The 21,283-nt window shown below is 41.2% G+C and overlaps 2 protein-coding genes across 4 annotated transcripts in view; one reads left to right on the plus strand and one right to left on the minus strand.

Annotated features, from left to right (window-relative positions):
- The window catches only part of col4a4 (collagen, type IV, alpha 4), a 94,815-nt gene extending 89,114 nt beyond the window's left edge, over positions 1-5,701 (plus strand). The window contains exons 44-47 of the mRNA XM_041795866.1: positions 192-308; positions 903-1,091; positions 3,078-3,361; positions 4,768-5,701. Coding sequence (XP_041651800.1) covers positions 192-308; positions 903-1,091; positions 3,078-3,361; positions 4,768-5,025 — 848 coding nt within the window. The 3' untranslated portion in view covers positions 5,026-5,701. The remainder of the gene's footprint in view (positions 1-191; positions 309-902; positions 1,092-3,077; positions 3,362-4,767) is intronic.
- Positions 5,702-14,249: 8,548 nt separating this feature from the next.
- Positions 14,250-21,283, minus strand: part of exoc3l2b (exocyst complex component 3-like 2b) — an 85,898-nt gene continuing 78,864 nt past the window's right edge. For all 3 annotated transcript variants that reach the window (XM_041803477.1, XM_041803496.1, XM_041803487.1), the window contains exon 15: positions 14,250-17,959. In XM_041803477.1, the coding sequence (XP_041659411.1) occupies positions 17,656-17,959 (304 nt within the window). In that variant the 3' untranslated portion in view covers positions 14,250-17,655. The remainder of the gene's footprint in view (positions 17,960-21,283) is intronic.

A 21,283-nucleotide genomic window follows, 5' to 3' on the forward strand; every position in this document is an offset into this window, starting at 1 on the left:
CTGTTAACAAAAGTTTGAATCTCAGGAGGTTAATGTTGGTTCTTTTTAAGTAAGATGACAAAGAGAATGTTCTAGACCTGGTCTTTTTGTTTAATGTCTATGGACATTAGAGATGATATTAGAGCTGACTTAAATCAAGACCAGCTCAGTTAATTCAGATGAAAGTGTCTGAGGCTCATGTTGTCTTCTAGGTAAAAAAGGGGACTTTGGGTCTGAGGGACCAGTAGGCGAAGTGGGCCCCCCTGGTTTAGGAGGAAATCAAGGAGGGCCGGGCCTGCCAGGGGAGAGTGGACTTACAGGAGACAAAGGTAAGACCTCCACCTTTTAACTATCAGTAGTCCAGCCTAGAGGTAACAAAAGCATGGACAAGTTATTCTGCATCACTTTGAGACTGGCTTTTTCTGATTTTAGCGATGTTGCAAAGGTGAAAGAAGGTTGTCTTTGAAACGTTCTTTATGTGGGTGAAGGGCAGATCCTGATCGAGCAGAACTCCTAGATTTCTCAATGGTGCTGGATATCAGGCTAATGCCATCTAAAGCAGTTACATTATGGGATGTTTTGGACTAAGCACAATAATCTCAGACTTGTTTGAGTCAAGTAGCTGAAAAATTCTGCTCATTCAGGCCTCAGTGTCCTTAGCGTATGCTTCTGCTTTTTATAACTGATTGGAATCCTCTGGTTTAGTTGATATGTACATTTGAGTATCATCTGCATAAAGATCCTTCTATTACCTGGAATTTATCAAAACTTCTAAGGAAAGTTGAAGCTGTTTCCAGACTTTACTAAACTCACCAGCATCCTGAACATTCATAGAGACCAGAGAAGATAAGATACATGGGTTGCAATTTGTGTGACATTTGTGCATTTCCAGTGTTGCTTCCTGTGGTCTCTCTGTGTCATAGGTGACCGTGGTCCAGTCGGTGATCAGGGTCCACGTGGTCCATATAAGAAGCTAAACTCTGGCTTCCTGTTGGTGATGCACAGCCAATCAACGACTATCCCAGTCTGCCCTTACAACATGAGGGTGCTTTGGGTGGGCTACAGTCTGCTGTACCTGGAGGGTCAGGAGAAGGCTCACACTCAGGACCTGGGTACTGGACATACATGCAGACACACAAACACAAATTTTTTGACATTTTTCAAATGTAAATTTGATGAAATTTCACAGTCGGATTAGTTCCAAAATCTCCACCTTAAGGCCAGTTTAGCACCTGCTTTAAACGGGCCACTCTGCATCAATCTGACAGCCTGACAGTTTACACCGATGCAACTGGAAGAGACAATTACGGGCCTGAATTTTCTCTTCTGCTTTTCATGTCTGTCTTGTCGCCGCTTGTAACATATGATATGGCTGAAGATAGTGACTTTCCTCCTACAGCTTGTAACACTTTCTGCTGTTATTTTGAGGTTAGAAATAATCCATCTTTGTCAGTTTCCCCCAGCTAATCCTGGAGCAGTTTCATCAATTAGCTAAAGTGGTTTTGCCTCTTAACCTTGCAAAGCAGATGGATACGCCCGTTTTCTTGTTATTCCACTGGCAAATCCATCTTGCAAAGCTCCCATCTGAACCGTTTGGGCCCAATTAGAAAGTGACAGGACCATTTAGCTCCAAGGGGATGTGCTTTCAGGTGCAGCAGAGTCGTGACGTAAACAAGCAGCAGCAAGAGCTGGTGCAGTTATGAAGGAAGAGATTAGCATGGATGCTGCTAAAGCGCCAGTTTTATCAGAACTTGACGACATTTCTTCATTTAAAGAAGAACAAAGAACAGTAGTGAGTTGTTTTCTTTTCAAAAACAACAAAACTCGAGTACTTACATGTCTGTAGTCGCCATGTTTCGCGTTAGTCCTCAGTAGCTGCACATGCGCAGCTTGCTAGCAGCTACGTCACGTGCTTTGTTGCTGGAATTGGCCTGTAGAGATGTGACAAACAGAACGTTCACCCAATCATACTCCGAGGATTTTTCAAAGCCCCTGCCTTTTCTCAAACATTTCCTATTGAAGCCTTCCCAGATGGATGTGTGAAACAAATCCATCTGGCGTGTCAGGTTAGTTGCCTCTAAAAAGTAGAGCAAACACTAACCACTAAAATTCTATTTTAATAAAGGTTAGAATGCTGCTCTTCTTGGCGAGGTGAGCCATAATGAGAAAATGCTGTATCTGTTGTATGATGGCTCCCATTTCATAGGCCTGGGAAGAATAAAGCCTTATTCGCATGGGATTACTGCCACACAGAGGCCTCTAGTAATTTGTAATAATTGCACAGGACGCCTGGGGTTTTAATACCATGTCTGTAATTTCCAGAGTAAAAGTTCCAGGGCAAATTACTGACCATATCTCAGTGCACACAGAGGGAATACTAATCCTGTGCAATTGGCATCTCTGTAATAATGTGTTTTTTATGGTGCGTAATCGGAAAAAAATAGAGGCTCCAATAGTAGATCTTCTATAAAGTTTTGACACACATTGGACCATTATAGGGCTTTTCTCTCAATTTATTTCATCTTATGTTTGCAAATGACCTTATTTTGATTGATTTATTCATTCAAACTCTACTGTCCATAAAAAACAGCTGTAGCCTAATGTTATCAGTTGTAAACTCTTGCTAACAGTTTGTGTAGGATCCCATTGCTGCTGTCATGCTGCACCTCCATGTTTACAGACTTCACTTACCCTGTGCATCCCAATGATTACTGATGTCAGGGTTTGATTCATGAATCACCCGAGGTCCACAGGTAATACTAATCCTGTGCGAATAGTCTCTTTCTTTTATTACTGAATTTTTTGTATGGAAAAAGTGTGCTAATTGAACAATTAAAACTTCCACAACATGGATACTCTTTTATTTCAGTGTGGCATTTGCAAAGCTCTAAAACCAGCTGTGGAGACTCCATCAATCCGAATTGCAGGCAACACTGCCTGCCAGCCTGATACTAGCTACAAGGTCTCAGTCCCACAACTGTAGCTGATCCTGCGCTTGTTGTGTCGCACATCTTTGGTCTGGACTGGACTTTAAATCTGACTTAAACCAAGTCAAGTATATTCTAATATAGTATGTCTGTACTGTACTATACCTGCAGGTCAGGCAGGCTCCTGTATGAAGGTGTTCTCCACCATGCCATTCTCTTCCTGTAACATGGGAACCTGCTCCTACGCCAGCCGTAATGATAAGTCCTATTGGCTGTCTACCACGGCGGCTGTGTCCAGTATACCGGTGGTCGGAGCCTCCATAGAGGATCATATCAGCCGCTGTGTAGTTTGTGAAGCCCCCTCCTCAGCTGTTGCATTGCACAGCCAGACCTCAAGCCAACCGAACTGCCCCCCAAACTGGAGGAGCCTTTGGACTGGATACTCTTTTGTCATGGTGAGTACTGCAGAGCTGGAGGTTATAATATTAATAACACTGCTGTTAATACTGTTACTGCTGTCTTTAAAGAAGTGCTTACACTGCACCACTGATTCCACTAATACTACTGCAAACACATCTGTTTACTTTAGGGACATACCTCCAGGGCTTAACATGGGCTTTTTACTTACCATGATGACTTTCCAGGTCTGCACGGCAGCGCAGGGTTTAGCTCTGGTACCTCACAGCAAGAAGGTCCCTGGTTCACTTCCTGGTCAGAGCCTTTCTGTGCGGAGTTTGCATGTTCTCCCAGATTATTATCATCAGATTAATTTTTGACCCTAAATTGGCTGTAAGTGTAAGAGTGCCTGGTTGTCTGTCTCTATATGTCAGCCCTATGGTTGACTGGCAGCCAGTCCAGGGTGTACCCCGCCTCTCGCACAATGAGAGGGGGATCCCAATGGCTGGGATAGGCTCCAGCACCCCTCGCGACCCCCAATGGGATAAGCAGTATAGAAAATGCATGGATGGATGATGACTTTCCAAAGTTACAAGCCACTCAGCATTCCACTAACCTTGCAAAGCAGATAGATTGTCCAGATTCCATGTTTGTTGGCAGGCAAATCCATCTTGTGAAGCTCCAATCTGAAATGTTTGCGCCAGGTCTGGGAACAGACCAATTAGCGTTTGAGGGGAATGAGGCGGTAGCCATCTTGTCCTTTTAGAACAAAAGAAGCCTTATGGAGAAGAGGCAAAACATCTTCAAGCACCACAATTGAGCCCAGTTGCCCCCTTAACCAAGATTTGGATCCACAAACTGGCTCTCTAATGGCTCTCACTTATCAAGCTCACATTACTCACCAGGCTGTGCATGTCTACTACCTCATTTTGTCTTGTTGCTCTGATTGGCCCACAGTGAATGTGAGACAGAATGTTTGTCCAATCACCCACCGAGACGTTTCTGAAAAGTCATCCCCTTCCCAGACACTTTGAATGGGAGGTTTCTGAGGTTGGGGGCTTTTGCATTTATTCCTGCTTTTTGTAGATGATGTGGTTCTGTTGGTTTCCACAGCTAGGGACCTCCAGCAGACACTGGAGTTTGGCAGCCAAGTGCAAAGCAGCTGGGATGAGAGTCAGCACCTCCATGAGGGAGTCCATGAGTCCATGACTCCCTGTCAGAAAATAGCTCTCTTGCTCTTCATGGAGAGGGAGTCTTGGCCCCATGAGGAGTTCAAGTATCTTGGGGGCTTGTTCATGACTGCATGTAGAATGGACTGTGAAATTGACAGGGGGATAGCAAATGCTACTGTCAGCCTGTGGTCTTACATGTTTTTAAAACTGCTGCAAAAACCCAAACAACTGAAATCTAGTATGCTATTTGGATTAAGAGAGACCAATAATGATGTCACTTCCTGTGTCTGCAGCATACAGGGGCAGGCGACGAGGGCGGCGGCCAGTCTCTGACATCATCAGGTAGCTGTCTGACAGACTTCAGGGCCCAGCCCTTTGTGGAGTGTCAGGGGCCTCGCGGAACCTGCCACTACTTCGCCAACATCTACAGCTTCTGGCTGACCCGAGTGGACTCATCCAGCGCCACCTCCAACAGCTCCTCCACCACGCTGACCCAGGGCTGGCAGCAGAGGGAGAACATCGGGAGGTGCAACGTCTGCATGAGGGAGTGAGGAGGAGTAGCACCTCCCCTTCCTGCAGAATCTGAAAGGACGGACTAGACGAGGAACATTTGTTTTTCTCTGTGAGGAGAGAGGGTCACGTCAGAGCGATGCTGCCAATCAATCAGTTAGACAGATGCAGAACAACAGGAGAACCTTCAGCCATGTTTAGATGAAAATAACCCATTGAAGATGGAACTATCTTTCATTTTCTAAAATGTTCCGCAAAGATCCATGAAACTACCAAAAAAAGCTGTAGGATGCATGCCAGGCCAGTAGGTGGCGGTGTGCCTTTGAAACAAAACAACATGTACATGCTCACATCCTCTTCTATCTACAGAGCAGTGAGGTGTAAACATACAAAAATGGCTAACACAGGAATGTTTGTGTGGACGTCCGATGAGGCGGGGTTTTTACTCTGACGTAGTCTAAAGAGGGTAAGCTTGAGAAAAAAGTCGACCAGGAGTGAGCGGCTCAAACAGAACTCAGGAAGCCGCCATTGTTGTTGTAGTCCTTCTACTCACGCTGGAACTGTAATGAGCATGTGCATTAAGTCTCAGATTCAAAATGGAATTCTTGGAAGTTTGCACTCTGTATCTCATTTTCAACACTTTTTAAAAGCATTTTCAAGCACATAAACAAAAGTGAGCAAGGTTATGATTTCAGTCTGTTTTGTCTTTTCAGCAAATGTCCGACAAAAGAGTTTAAACTGGGGTTGATCGATTTTAACTTCAGATATCACATCAGAGTCATGATGTTTGATTAGAATTCCTCCATGTGAATTCAGTACTTTATAGATATTTGATTTTGTGCTGCATAATTCTTACTTAGTCCATCTACTAATCTCTGAGCAGTACCCTTTTAGACATCTCACGAATTTATCATTTAAAGTATAATTTCAGCTGAAGAACATGGTTTGTTTGGCGTCTAGGTCCCAACCTCATGACTCCTCACTGGTTTATTTCACCTCCTTCTGGGACATTTATATTTAAGGAGCATCTTAAACTCCCACTGGAGCCTACACATGGATTCTAAGGTGGTGGTTGGGTTGACAGCGAGAGCTTAGGACTGATACAGGCAGAGCCAGCAACAGCAGTGGTGGGCCTGCTGTGGGTTGCACCAAGTGTGTGAAAGTTCAAACATAGCCAAGTTCAGACTAAAGTTCTAACTCACAACAGAGCAAGACCTGACTGACTTTTGAATGCTGACTCTGACTACATGAATTCAGACTGATTTTGGCCTGACTACAACCAGGAACGACAGATTCTCCTTTCCTATCCACCAACTCCAATCTTTCCTGGACCCTGTGACGTTTTTCACCGGGGTAAGGAGAAGTGGATAGGAAAGGACTGAGGAAGTACTTTTGTGGAATTTACGGATGGACGCTGGATCAGTGATTCAGCCAATGACTCGCAGACCCAGATCATTCCAGATGTTCAACAGAACCCAACCCAGTGTTTATCAAACTGCTGTCTCTTGAGTGTAATGTCTCTAACTTCTGTGAACAGCTGTTGATCCTCAAACAGCAATGAAAGCCTACAACCTACTCAGAGCCAGAATAAAGTAACAACACTGACATCAAGTGGTGAAATCGCCAATAACAGAATTCAAGGCTTTGTCAAAAGGCTTTTTCTTTTCTTAAAGTGAGTGGGGCCAAGGTTGGGTTAGGGTTAGGAAATGCTTCTCTTTGATTGGTTAAATTAAGTGAAAGCCTCATATCTGCAACAATACCATAAATTGGATGTAAAGCTCTACTAGCTAAGAGCAACCTTACGTCTCCTTGCTGCAACCAAACAATGACAAAATCTAACTAGTTTTAACGTAGGGTTTAGTGCGGACTTTAAACTTTCATATCAGGCTGCAGGAGTCTTGCAGCATGAATAGATTGCCATATGCGCTCCTTCATCAATATAAGTGCCACCAAAGCCTGTGACTTTGCAATGCTAGTTGTTACAGATGTGAGGGTATTAAAATGTCGTGGTACGATAATAGCTCCAAAACAAGTCCATGGTTTAGTATTTTATTGTGGTATCAAAAAAAAAAAAAAAAAGAAAAAAAAAACTTGAAGACTTCTAAAAAAAGAGAAAAGTCAGTGTTTCTTAACAATTTCAATTTGTGCAAAAAAAAAAAAAAAGTGCAATAGGTGTAAAATTTGCACATAAACTTTGGCTTCAGGGTGTTTATGAACCTTCTAAAACCTTTGTTGTCCACCACTGAAAACAGCGGTACATCTTTGGTGATATATTCACAGGGACACCTCGTGCTCTATTGAAATCTCGCGCTGTTGTGGGAAAGTGGGATTGTGAACGCCTCCTTAGGGCTCGTATTCCTCGTATTCAGGTGTGTCACCACAGTCTCAGAAGTATCTGCTTATTGATTTTCAGTCAACTTTACTCATTTCTTGACACCAGGAAACCAAAATGCTTCCAAACATCAGATTTAAAAGTCACAGGAGTCCCCACAATGTCTGAAACTCTGACGCTCAGTTCTCCCTCACCACTCCTAGCATCCACTGTTTTCATGCTGTAAGATCAAGCCAGCAGGTGGAGCTGGAGTTCACACTTCCTTTCACTCTGCTCCCCTCCCCCAAAAAAATATTTTTTTGCTCTGAAAGCCTATCGTTGTCACATCACAGCGATACTCCAAAATTAAAAACACCCACATCTAATTGACTGTACATCTCTATTCCACAAGTCTTATAACCTTGAAAATACTATGTGGTGCCTTGGATGCAGAATTATGATCTAACAAGGAGAAAAAGTGGCTAAAAAGAAACTAAACCCTACACTTTTTGTCCCAAAGAGCTACCGTTCAAAACTGTCACATGTCCACGATGGTATCAAGATGGTTCTGTCACTACAATCTTAACAATACTGTCATATCTCTACTAGTTATTGAAAGTTAGCCAGCATTACAGAACAGCAACAGACAAATTTAAATGTTTTAAATTGGTAAATATATAAATAAGTTTACATGCGGTTACATGTAGAGCTCAGTTATTGGTTATTACAAAGATTATTGATCCTGAAGATCATCCAACCCCAGTTTAAACAAGACCTGACATGACTGAAGCTGAATTTAACTATAACATTACATTATTCTGAATTAACTATTTAAAACAATGACCACAACTAACAGCAGAGCTGATGTCACTTCCTGTGACATCATCGGTTGGCAGCATTAACGTGGCATTTTCTCCTCACCTGTAAGAACAACGTCAATCACCTGAGTGAACACGAACCCCGCCTCCAGCCTCACTAGAACAGCACTGAGAATCTCACCTGAGAAAATCACTGAAAATGCGTTCTGATTGGCCAGCTGAGAGGCAGTGACCGCGTGCCATTGGTCGGACAGTATTTTGTGAATAAGTAGGGACAGGATCGTGTGAGAAGCTGTGAATATATTTGATCTTGAAACATGTTTTTGTTCCACATTTCTTTGAGACCAGACGTGTTCAGAGCGCCCCCTGCAGCTCGCTAGATTTATCATTTTTTTTATTCATGTTTTAAGTTTCTGTGTACAAATAAAGAGAGTGGCAGTCACATTTTAACTCAGTTATGATTTAATTCAAGGGTCCTTTAACTCAACTGGATGAGAGGTGATGATCTGTCCTGTCACTCTGAGTCAAAGGTCTAAAGATCTGCAGCACGAAACCAGAACCGGGACCAGGACCAGGACCAAGGGTCTTATTAGTAATCATTATAAATGCACAGATAAGGCCTGACACTGGTGTACGCCACTTTGCTTTCCAAGTTTGTGATCTTTGAAACACCGAAATGTGTGCAATAGTAAAGCCCGGTTCAGGCCAGAGATTTGGGACGGCACTGCTGATGGTCGCAGGAGTCTGAGATTCAGCTAGTCACAGACAGCTGGTTTCAGTACATTGTAAGCGTATAAGTGTAGAAAAGGAGAATATACATATTGTTTTGAAAGTCAAAACAAAAACAAATGCCATTAGCATTGGATAAAGTCATGCTATGAGTTTTGGAAATGATTGTCACACAGAAACAGCCAGTTAACACTCCTGACAGACAGGGGTGTTAACGGCTTGATTTTCTATATTTAGATAAATCTGAAAAAAGGAAATAGAGATATCTTTTTTAAAGGCCTTTTTTCCAGCTGCACTTGTAAGCAGGATGCATGCCAATCTATGAGATAATACATGAGAAATTCAGGCAGTAGGAGCTAAATTGTCAGTGGAAAATCAATTATTCTCAGCAGATATCTACGTTATAACAAGACTAAGCTAGCAAAGCATCCCTGTGTTTTTTATGTGCTTTTGCTGCCACAACGATGTTGATGACAAGGAAGATTTAGTAATGAAGCCCTCTCATGCACCTGCATGCATATAAATGGTATCCATGGTCCTGATGACAAAAACCCATGAAAAACACTGTCCCTCTTGTAGATTTAGTGACTGTGGGAGTTGTGCTACAAAAACAATGCACCATCTCCTTCAGTTGCAGTGTTGTGAACTGGCAGGTGTTCAGAATATCACAGACCAGCCCGTTTCAAGCAGTTTTGAGTTTTAACTTGTCTCTTTGGTCTGAACTGGGCTTAAGAATTCTCTTCATTGCGATATCCATGGAGTCTTACACCCACACCCAGAGCAAAGCCAGTAGTCCAAAAGGCTGCAGTTTCTGAAGTGTCCACTAGAGGCTGTGTGCAGAAGCAGCAGAAGTCACATCCTGTTCTGGTTTGAGGAATTAGGGCCAAGGCTGATATGCTGACTGTTAGCATGAGGCCTAAGCCCCGCCTCAGCTCCATCTCTTTGTTTCTAGGTTGATCTAAAGTTAGTTTGGGACTGCGTTTCAATACAGCAACCTCCATGGATCAGACTCAAAAACCCTTTCAGTAACTGAACAGCTGGTGTCACCCAGGCCCTGCCCAGTTTGTTGACAGTCTATGATCTGTTTCTGAAGCAGCTAGATAATAATCTCAAAAGGTCTCAAGTTTACGTACAGGGTTCATATAGGAAAAAAGAAAACATACAGAGATTACTTTGCTGTGCTCTTCTGATCCGCTGTTCATTTGCTTCCTATTTTGGCGTATCATTGATTTAATAATGAGATACATCATTGACAGCATGTACCCGGTGTTTTATTCTGAAACAGACCAGTTGCTCTCTGCATTCGATGTGTTCTTGCTGAAAATAGACCTGCCAAGCAGAGTGGTGTGGCACTTACTGCACCTACTGGAGACGGACTGCAGCGCGTGCTGCAGATATTCAGATTGCAACTGGAAAGGAGGCAATTTGCTGCATAATGTGTGGTGCCGATGATAGCAGATAACCAAATAAAAACTTCTTTAATGTTCACTTGGAAAAATTTGTCTTGGACTCTAAGTGCTGCCCACTTAAAGCCACTACTACGGTAAAAAAGGGTGTGCATGTGACGTCACAGCAGCATGAGTCTCTGCTGTTCCAGCCACTAAATGGCAGAAAGGAGGAGCAGGTGACAGATATTAGTAGGAAGTCAACATTTAACAGCTTTATTTCAGCTGAAAAATGCAGTCTTTTTAAATAATTACGTCTTAATGTTGGTCAGGTGACAAAGCTGGACTATTAGAGTAACTGCAACAAGCATTCAGTTAGTGATGAGTATCATCTAAACCCAACACCATTCTCCTTCCTCTTACTAAAGGTAAAATTAAGACCTTAAATTTCAGTAGCTCAACCATACAGTTAAATATCTAAGGTGACAGGCACTTAATGACAGCGGATTATGTTTTATAACTCTACATATAGACAGATTAATACATCTGGCAAAGACAGAAAAAATCGTATTTCCATGAACATGTCATGCAGTGAACATGTCCAATGCTTTGATAGTTTATACAGTATATTAGACACGTTGAGAAAGGTCTGTGGGAAACTGTCACATCAAAAATAATCTTTAGGTTTAACAGGTGATAGTTTGGAACTAGATTCAGTCAAATCTCGATCGTGAAATATGCTACATCCTGAACTATGGAGGGATCTTTTAACAAATAAGCTTAACATAGGTAAATGAAATGAGGACACAGTATGGATCTCTGCCGAGTCCAAATATCCCTAATTTAAGCAAATGTTAGACTGTTTTTCCCCTGTTTCCATCTGATCTCTACTGAGCAGACAGCAGTATTTGCCACTCAGCCCGGCAGAGCAGTCGCTGAGAGTGACGTCAGTGCAAACCCTTTATGGAAAAGAGTCAAAGAGAAAACAATCTCAGTGTTTACCCCATCGTTCCCTTGAGGTGGTGGCCCTAAAATTCAATTCTGATCAGTTTGTGCTGCAGAAACAAAAAAGTTTCAATAACGCTAGTATGGCCCTCTTCTGCATCTACGTGGCAGCGTGCCGCTCTCACTCTCACTTCTGCAGCCAATCAAAAACTCCCAATGATACAAAGTGCAGAGAATGTTCACTTCACACTAATATGGGACAGTTGGCAATGTCCCAGCTTATACTGGACAGTTGACAACTTTCTAGCGAATATGGGACAGTTGGCAATGTTTCAGCTTATGCAGGACAGTTGACAACATCTCTGCTTTTACTGGACAGTCGACAACAAACCGAGCTTATACGGAACAGTTGGCAACATCCCAGCTTATACTGGACAGTTGACAAGCCTACCCATGAATTTAGTGTGGAGATTCATCCTGGTTGATGTCAAACCTCGAGGTAACACCTTATCCGTCAGGGTCATGTTGGTTGTGCCACTTAAGTTCTTTGTCACTTTTTCCTAAAATTTTCTCTCCATTGTGTCACAATAAAATCAAAGATAAAAACCCAGGAGCGTGTGCACTGTTTCTGTTGCTCTCCTGCTAGCATGGCGTTGTCCACTTCTGGTCCTGGTCCTGGTTCTGTTTTTATCGCTCTGTAATTTGTAAATAAATTTGAACTCAACCATTTTAAATTTTTACCATAAATGTCATCAGAGTATTTATTTAGCCTGAATTTACTGTTGGTGCTATTTGATGTTCCTTTTGTTCATTTCTTACATTTTGTTTGGTTAATGATGTCACAGTAAAGCCCCGCCCCTTCTCCTTGTTTCTATTCTGAAAAATTGTGTTCATGTAAAAGAGTTCATCTTCTATAAAAATTAAGGAGGGTTATGTCCTGCCCTGTCTCTGCCATCTTGTGTGATGTCATAAACTGTGAAAATGTCACATTAATAATCCTAAAATAAGGTAAAAGAAAAACATTATCTACTTAACTACATCTACCATGGTACTTTGCTTTCATATGCCTTCAGGGCACCAGTGGATCCTAGTCAAGCTGAGACTCTGGGTTCTCATTGTTAAAAAAAAAAAGGAAAAAAGAAAAAAGAAAAAAAGTGACAGACATTATAAATCCAGTGATCAAAGCAGACAGGATCTCATTCCAACCAGAGAAGAGGCGGGGCTAATGGTCACTGCGTCATTAATGTGTTTTTTTATTGTATTTAAATCTGTCTGTGATATTTTAATCTTTGTAGGAGGAAACTTCTCACTAACACTTGTGAAATATTTTACTCTGTGGACGAACGACTTCAATAAAAATGCATCAAAGGTTCATTCAGACTTTTTATTTTAGGTCAATGAAGTTAGAAGAATTATTGACCTGACGAAAATCAGATTATTAACTGCTTTTCTTGATTGAATTCATGGAACAGTATTCACCCCCTTGGATGTTTTACCCTTTTATTGATTTTATAAATCAATCATGATCAATATAAATTGGCTTTTTTGACAAAAAAAGAATACAGAAAACTCTTTAATATCAAAGTGAAAACAGATTTCTTCTATTTCCAGGGCCAGCTGCTGAGAAGCATCCCCACAGCATGATGCTGCCACCACCGTGCTCCACAGTGGGGATGGTGTGTTTGTGGTGATGCGCAGTGTTTGCGTCTTGTCGTGGTGGTCAAAAAGCTCCATTTTGGTCTCATCAGACCAAAGAACTTTCTTCCTCTTGACCATGGAGTCTCCCACATGCCTTTTGGTGAACTCTAGCCCAGATTGAATCTGAGTTCTCTTCAACAGTGTCTTTCTCTTTGCCACTCTCCCATAAAGCTCTGACTGGTGATGAACCTGGCCAACAGTTGTCTGCAGAGTCTCTCCCATCTCAGCTGCTGAAGCTTGGAACTCCTTCAGAGTAGTCACAGGTGTCTTGGTGTCCTCTCTCACTAGTCTCCTTCTTGCACGCTCACTCAGTTTGTGAGGACGGTCTGATCTAGGCAGATTTACACGTGGCATATTCCTTCATTTCTTCATGATGGATTTAACTGAACTCTGGGGGATGATCAGAGCCTTGGAAATGTTTTTGCCTCCATCCCCTGACTTTATACTACAAACACTGAGACACATTCACTGACCTCAGGTGATCCCCATTTCACTAACTGTGATACTACCAGCACCAATTGGCCAGACCTCTGTTTAATTAGGGCAGTCACTTTAAAGGGGGTGGATATTTCTGCACATATTTTATACTACATTTTTTTTTTCATTAAATTGACATTACTTTGAAAAAACACTTTGACATTAAAGAGATTTTTCTGTTTTGTTTTTTTCCCCAAAAAGCCAAGTTATTAATATCTTATTTTTTGCATTTTTGTCAAACTTGTGACAAATATGTCAGATATGGAATGAAACACACAACTTCCAGAAAGTTCAGCTTTTTTCTGGTCAGTCCTCAGAATATTTTCCCAGAAGTCTTGGGCATCATCAGGATGTTTTTAGTCAAATGTGAGATGAGTCTTTGTGTTCTTTTTGGTCAGCAGTGGTTTTGAACTTGGAACTCTCCCATGATGCCATGTTTGCCCAGTCTCTTTCTGATTGTTGAGTCATGAACTCTGACCTTAACTGAGTCAGTGAGGCCTGCAGGTCTTTAGATGTTGTTCTTGGTTCTTTTGGGACATCCTGGATGAGTCACCCATGTGCTTTTGGAGTCATTTTGGTAGGCCGGCCGCTCTTGGGAAGGTTCACCACTGTTCACAATTTTCTCCATGTGTGGATAATGGCTCTCACTGTGGTTAAGAAGTTCCAAAGCCTTTCCAGACTGATAGATTTTAATTAAGTTTTTCTCATTTTCATTTCTGTGTTGCTGTTTGAGATCTTTTAGTTGACTTCTCTTTGAGGCTGAATGAATTCAATATAAATTCTAATAGTGAGCATTTTTCTCTGTACAAGAACATAATTTTTTCAACCTTTAAAAATAAACATGCAAAAACAAAATGGAGCTAATAAACCACAGTGATGTCACACCAGTCAAATACAGCAGGTAAGTGATCACATCTCTTTTATTGTCATTTAAAGTTGATCTGTACAGAAAGACTGATTCCATAAATCCACATTTACATGAGACGAAAGATAGAGATGAGAATAGAGAAATGTTGGTCACAAAGTCAGAGAGCGGTTCATCAACATCCCTCAGCCCATGGACGAAGTGTCCGACTACACCTCCTCAGAGTTACACTTTAAATGTGTCCTATTTAGTTTACATGTTTCATTCAGTAAAGGGAAAGCAAAATCTGAAAGGGTCTTGAAATGAATAGGTTAAATCTATCGTTCTCATCAGTGCATGAAGAAACAGTTTTAAAGAAACAAAGTGAATCCAGTGACTTTGAAGGAAGATAATCAATAAAAAGAGATTATTTTATCAAGATTAGTTTACATGTAATGTGTTTATGACATAAACTGTTTAGTGTAGAAGTGAAAGCAACAACACAAGAGTAAAAGATGCTTTTGTCTGCTCTTCTGTCGCTAAAATCCACCGAGCAAACATTCCTTTTTATAAAGTTAAATTGAAAATGTGAAGTCATATGGGTCAGCAAAAAGAAATCCCACATTATAATAAACCTCATTACACCAAAGAGCTCAAACTAAAATCATTAAAGCTTTAAATACACCCTCAGTATAATAGAGACTCCCATCATCGTCTAGTACCTTTGATTACATCTTCATTTTCCTCTTTTATTATGTGCAACAACAAAACCACATCTGACATTATTAACTCCACATTTAATAAGAGCTCCAACAAGATGTTCAGAAAATCAGAAAACAACAACCCTTAATTTCATCCCAATACCATAGTCAAGCAGCTTAATGCTGCTGCTTTGAGTCTGGATGTGGAGGATCTCACTCTTGGTTCCAGGTTATTGATCCGGTCTGTAAAGTGTCAGCAGTCCTAGTGATCCATTTGATTTGGTCTACTTCAGTCCTCCTATTCTGGTCTTTGCCCTTTAAAAGAGCACAGCACAGTGAATCAGAAGTCTTTCTGTGAGCTACTACAGACACCAAAAGTAGGAAAAGATCCGAGCAGTTTGCTGAGAAAACAAACGTAGCAGAAGAGATCTCCTTTTGTAGAACAGAGCCTGGTTTACACTCCTGCATCAACTCTAATAACATAGCACAACTGTAGGTTTGCATGATCCTGAACCCTTCAAATGTAGCTGACATGCAGCATTATCTTTAGATCTTCTGAGAAACATACATCTCTCCTGAACACGCTCTGATCACAATGCATTGTCATGTTAACATTCAGTTTTGTATGTAGTCATTTAGATTATTTTCCTGCAGCTCCTTGCTGTTGATATCACCCTGTACTCCTGCAGCGCAGGATGTTGGGTGTGATAGATTACCTTATCAATGATAAACCTCCACACATGCAGCTCATTTGCTTTGAAATAACATAATTAATAATAAATATAGAAAAGAGTTCCCATTAGCCAGTATTTACCAGTCTTCAGCCAGTTATACAGGTGATAAAAATATGAACGCCAAAAAGGTCAGGCTGCAAAAATGACTAGATTTAGTGTAGGTTACACTTGAGATCATCAGTTCATGAGACCTTAAATGAGAACATTTTCATTTGTAATGCAGTGTTTTAAGCACTGGTAAGTTATTTGTGTGGATGATTTGTTGATGTGGTCAGTGAAGGATGGTATCTGGCTCTTGTAAGCTGCTGAGTTATGGTAGCAGCTAAAGGGCTAAGTTAGTGCTAATGTTGCTAATGTAAAGCTAAGTGCTGCTGTTGCTATGTGTTAAACATAGTCATATATTGTGCAACTGACTGCATGTGTGTAAGGAAAAGCTCACAACTTTCATTGTGTTTGTTTCAACAAATCAAAGAATGTCTTTCTTAATCATTTCCATATGTAAATAAGCAGGGTAACAAACAATTAAGCCTTGCATTAGTTCATGCAGGTCACGGAAATGATCAGCTGATGGTCAGTTGATCCTCCCAGTTCCCATAGCCAATCACAGCTCTTTCTCTCAGTGCAGCAGTGTATTTAAGTACGATGTACTTCTCACTGATCCCTACTTGCATTGATGCTGACCATGCTGATGCTGACAAAGCCTAACCTCCTCCACCCCAGCCTTCTCCTTTATAGCATAAAGTTCGTTACACCCTCATATTCAGATTCATGCTACTCCGGATTCGTTGCTTTTGAACTCCTTTTATTGTATTAATTTTGCATTGTCATTAATGTATTTATAAAAGGGTTTCTAGCCATGTGCTCCCTTGACAAACACAGGGAGCATTCTTAGAGCAGAGCCTTCTCCACCAAGTCAAACTGTAGACCAATTTAGCAGTAAAATGGTTAAATGTATGACGAGAGTGCTCCTGACTGAGCTCTGATTTACTCGGTTCCAGGTTCAGAAGAATTTCTGTTTTTAGATGTTTTTTTGCTGTTCAGTGCAGGTTATTGGTCACTGGGCTATCTAAAACAAATTTCTGGTAGTTGTTCTAAAAGGCCAGCATTCTTGAGGACTGATGATCATTTTTATCAATGTTTTTGAGCATCTTTATTCAGCGCACTGTTCATAAATACTGTCAGAAGAGGAAGGGCGGGACGGTCTTGTCTACCACCTAAGTACAGCCTTATTCTGTGGGAAACACCAGTGTAGCTATGGCATAGATCTGACACAGAAGATTAAACCAGGCTTAAACCAGAAGGCTGGGGGTTTGATGCCCAGATCCTGTCATCACATGATGATGTCTATTTAGGCACAACATTTAACCCCAAATTGGTCCCACATCTGCGTTAGTGGTGGCAGATGGACTCTACCCAGCAGCCTTTGCCATCAGAGAAGGAATGGGTAACTGTGACCAGCTGTGCAAAAGGAGAAATCTAAAAGGCCTCACACAAGCTCGTCCATTTACAAAATCCAATGTAAAGAGGCACGTTGGTTTCCAATCAGATAAATGATCTGATAAATGATTTCCCATCGTGATTTTTTGTGAAAAAAAGGCTAAAAGTGCATCTTGATAGCAAAGATAATTTTCTGATTACAAATCAAAGAGTCATTTAAATCTATGAGACAACAGAGAGCCCTTTCTACCTCTGTGATCAAAACCTCATTATCAATATCTAATCACCACATCTCGGATTATTGTGCCCAGTTTTGTTGCCTCTCCTTCGATCATCCTCGTCCTCCAGGGACTTCAGTCTCTTTCCCTTGTGAAAGTTTTGATGCGAGTCTTAAATGTAACTGAGTCCGAGTGATTATAATGTTCTTAAACTATTCCCAAAGTCTCGGTGCAACATATGCCGTCATCCTTTCCCTTTTTCTTCAGGAGAAACAGACGACACAAACAGTCTGTTTAAAGCAGCAGCCAGATGGACGGATTCAGTTGTCGGTGGTTCGGTTTATGACGTGGTCCATCTTTGGAAGATTTCCTCCTCAGAGAACGTCGTCAGGGTTTTCCTGGACGGGCGTCCGGGTCTTGCGGCGTCGAGGTCGCAGCGAGGTGAAGCAGGATGAGGCGGTGAGGGCGATGCGGCTTAGGCCGACGTTAAGGCAGTGGACCTCCGAGGTGACCGGCACCTCTGAGAAGAGGGCGCGATCCCGGGACAGCCGGGCCAGCCCGCTACCGCTGCTCCCACTGTCGCTGCTCTCGATGTCCTTGACGATGTTGAGGATCTCTTGACGCTCTGCCTGCCGAGTCATCCCGCGGATGTTGAGAATGGCCGACACATGCTTCTTTCTGAACAGAGAGAGGAGGAAAAGAGAGGAGAGAATGCAGCATCAGAAATCATCAGCTTTGCAAGAAATCCATTAAAAAGAAAAAATAAAGGTGATGTTACAGTTGTAACATAAACATATCTTCATCAAAGACCCTGTAAAGTGAAATCCAAAGTTTTTGTCTTGACACCCTAGATATGTTGGAATGTGTTTGCTGTAAACGTGAAAACACTGAGATCTACATGTGACTGAATTTTGGATTTAGACCGTTAGAAAGTTGTTCCCAGTGCCTCGGGTTTTCAGTGTAAGGTGATGAAAATATATATTGTTTTAAAGAGACAGAGAATAAAAACTGGTGTTGCAGCTCCACATAGTGGTCAATACTAGCTGCTACTGCCCTCAGCTGTTTTGCATTTCAGGCCTCTGCGCGGTCATGTGACTGAAAGCTATGAATAAGTGGCATTGCAAACCGTAAAAACTTGCCTGTAATTTAGAAACCCTGTTCTGACCCATGTTATGCAGCCTGTAAAGGCTAAAAGCGGAAAACGTTAGCCTTTAGGATATATGTGGAGTCAAACTCCATGAGCAGACTGCACGGAGTCGTCTCCCAGGACTCGTTGTGGAGGTAAATATAATGCATAAAGCTATTAGGAGAACAATAACAAGAGTGCCAGACTTAATATAGAACACACAGAGCAGGGCTGAGTGGGTCAAAGGTGACATTTCTCAGCAGCCGTGTCACCACCAGAGGAAGGAAAGTGTTTATGTATTAATGCTTTGTCTTTAGTTTCTCTCACACACCCCTCATCTATTTTTAGCTTCCAGTCTGATTACACACCACTGATTTTAGTTTCCACTCAGGAGTCCTGGTGCACGGGCAAGGACGCCCATAAGGGGGGACAAAGGGGACAGCTTTCTGGGGCCCGGCCAACTGGGTTAAGCAATGATATATCTTATTTCTAACCTGAAAGATAACCAACCTCATCTAGCCATAATATGCACCAATGTCAGGGTGTCAGGGAACAAAAGAGAAGAAACTGAGACAACTTTAATGGAAAACAATTAAATAAATGCAAAATAATGGGCAAAAAATGGCAAAAACAGCCAAACAGCAGCAGGAATAGGTTAAAATTGGCAAAAAAGAAAGGGGCAAACATGGGTTTAAAGTTGAAATGGGGCAAAAAGCAGCAAAACTGGTTAAAGGTGGCAAGAAAACAAGGTAAAATACACAGGGAAATCTGGGGGATAACTTTTCCAGAGTTAAAAATATTTTACTAAAAATGGTAAAATGTACTCTTTTTTGAGTGTATTTATTACCAGCCACCACCAGAGTTGGAGTGAAAACAGAGTAAATTCTGCTGCAGTAAAACTTAACCCACACCCACTCAAGTTCTAACTCAGCTCCATCACTCATGCACGGTCACGGCTGCAGATCATTAGGAGTCCCAGCTGTAGATAATCCTGTGGAATCAAGATCTACACACCTGTGATGAACTCTCAAGACACCTGTGGACTACAGCTTCTAGTCAGGTAACCTGGATCCTCTTCAACCTTTAGTCTAGTGAGTTTTCAGTGATCTTTTTGCCTTGTCTTGCCTCTGTCGTTCTGCCAACCAGCCTGGACTCATCTGTTCTCAAATAAACTCCTTAAACCTCACCACTGTGTCTCAGGCTCTACTCCCAGGTTCATGTCATATTCATCACAACTGTTTCTTTAATATTAGAACGTGAAGTCTAACACCGATAGGCAAAAACGTCTCCAGTTAGTCCTCCATTTATAGGTGGAAAGGCAGTGAGATTATCTATTTAGATCAAATGTAGCACTCTATAAAGAGGAACATTAGTCTATTTAGAGTAAAATATACCTCTACATGAAATGTTCTAGAATATAAATATTCTAGAATGAATAACAAAAATTTCTGTATGGAATAAAACAGCTCTGTAATGAGTGAACTCTGTTCTCTATTACTCTAAGTACAACTGCTGTAGGGTTGATTTTATTTCAGTCATCAAGGAGTAAATAATCATCAATTAGAGTTAAATAAAAACACTTTTTGGAGTAAAAACAACTCTTAAAATATTACCCTGCAAGCAGAGTGAATTCACACCAAATAGACTGGGATCAAATGTTCTATTTTTCTGAGTAAAATTTAATTCAGTTTGAGGAAAATTTACTCTGGTAAATTAACTGTGTTGGTAGAAATGGTTAAGAATGGCAAAAAAGTAGCAAAAACAGGCAAAGAAGTAGCATAGATGGGATTAGAGCACCAAAAAGGATGAAAATGGTTGAAATGTTGCAAAAAATTGGATAAATTTAAAAAAAAGAAAAACTGGTGAAAAGTAGCCAAACAGTGGCCAAAATGGACATTAAGATGCAAAAATGAGTTTAAAAAATGGCAATACATTTCTAAAAAGGGTGACCACAGCAAAAATGGGTTAAGAGTGACAAAAATAGGTAAACAGCAGCAAAAAAATAGGATGCCAAAAATGTAGCAACAATGATCAAAATGTTGTTGAAATTGGTTAATAGTAGCAAAAAAAAGTTGCCAAATAGGGTGAAACACAGCCAAAATGGCTTAAAAAAAAAAGGTCAAACAGTGGTCAAAATGGAAGTAGAGGTGCAAACAAGTGGCAAAAAGGGTGACTAACAGCAAAAATGGGTTAAGAGTGCTATTGGAATGGCATAAATAGGCAAAAATCAGCACCAATTGTATGAAAAGGCAGCAAAAATAGTTGTAATGTTGTAGAAACTGGTTAATAGTAGCAAGGAAAAAAAAGGAATGACCAAGTGGGGCGAAAAACAGCAAAAATTGATTAAAAAAAAAAGTGGGGAAACAGTTGCCAAGATGGATGCAGAGAGGCAAAAATGTATAAAAAGATTGTGTAAAACAGAGGCAAAAAGGTTGCAAAAAAGGATGACAAATAGAAAAAATGGTTGAAGAGTGTAAAAAGAAGTAGATAAATAGTTGGAGAACATGTTTAAAGTGAAACAAATAATTCCAACATTAAAGCCCAGTAAGTCTGACATACTTTTTAGCACCAAACTGAGAGAACGGTTAGTTGGGATGCTAGCACCAATGCTACTGATCCAACACACATGCACTGATATCATCAATAAACCAGAACTTAGGGGGGGCCCATTCTCTGCGGTTTTCAGGGGCCAGGCTAAACTTGACAGGTCTGTGTACAAGCACTTCTACATCACAGCGATGCCAGGCATCATGTGATCTTTAAAAACATTATGGCAAGAAAACAAGATCTTCTTTTTAACTTTGGGCACAAAGAAAGTGTCAGAACAGAAACTAAATGAGAAGAAACAAGACAAAGAAGAACGGGGCAGAAAGAGG

The sequence above is a fragment of the Cheilinus undulatus genome, linkage group 2 (genome assembly GCF_018320785.1).
Source record: "Cheilinus undulatus linkage group 2, ASM1832078v1, whole genome shotgun sequence".
In the NCBI taxonomy this organism is placed as follows: Eukaryota; Metazoa; Chordata; class Actinopteri; order Labriformes; family Labridae; genus Cheilinus; species Cheilinus undulatus.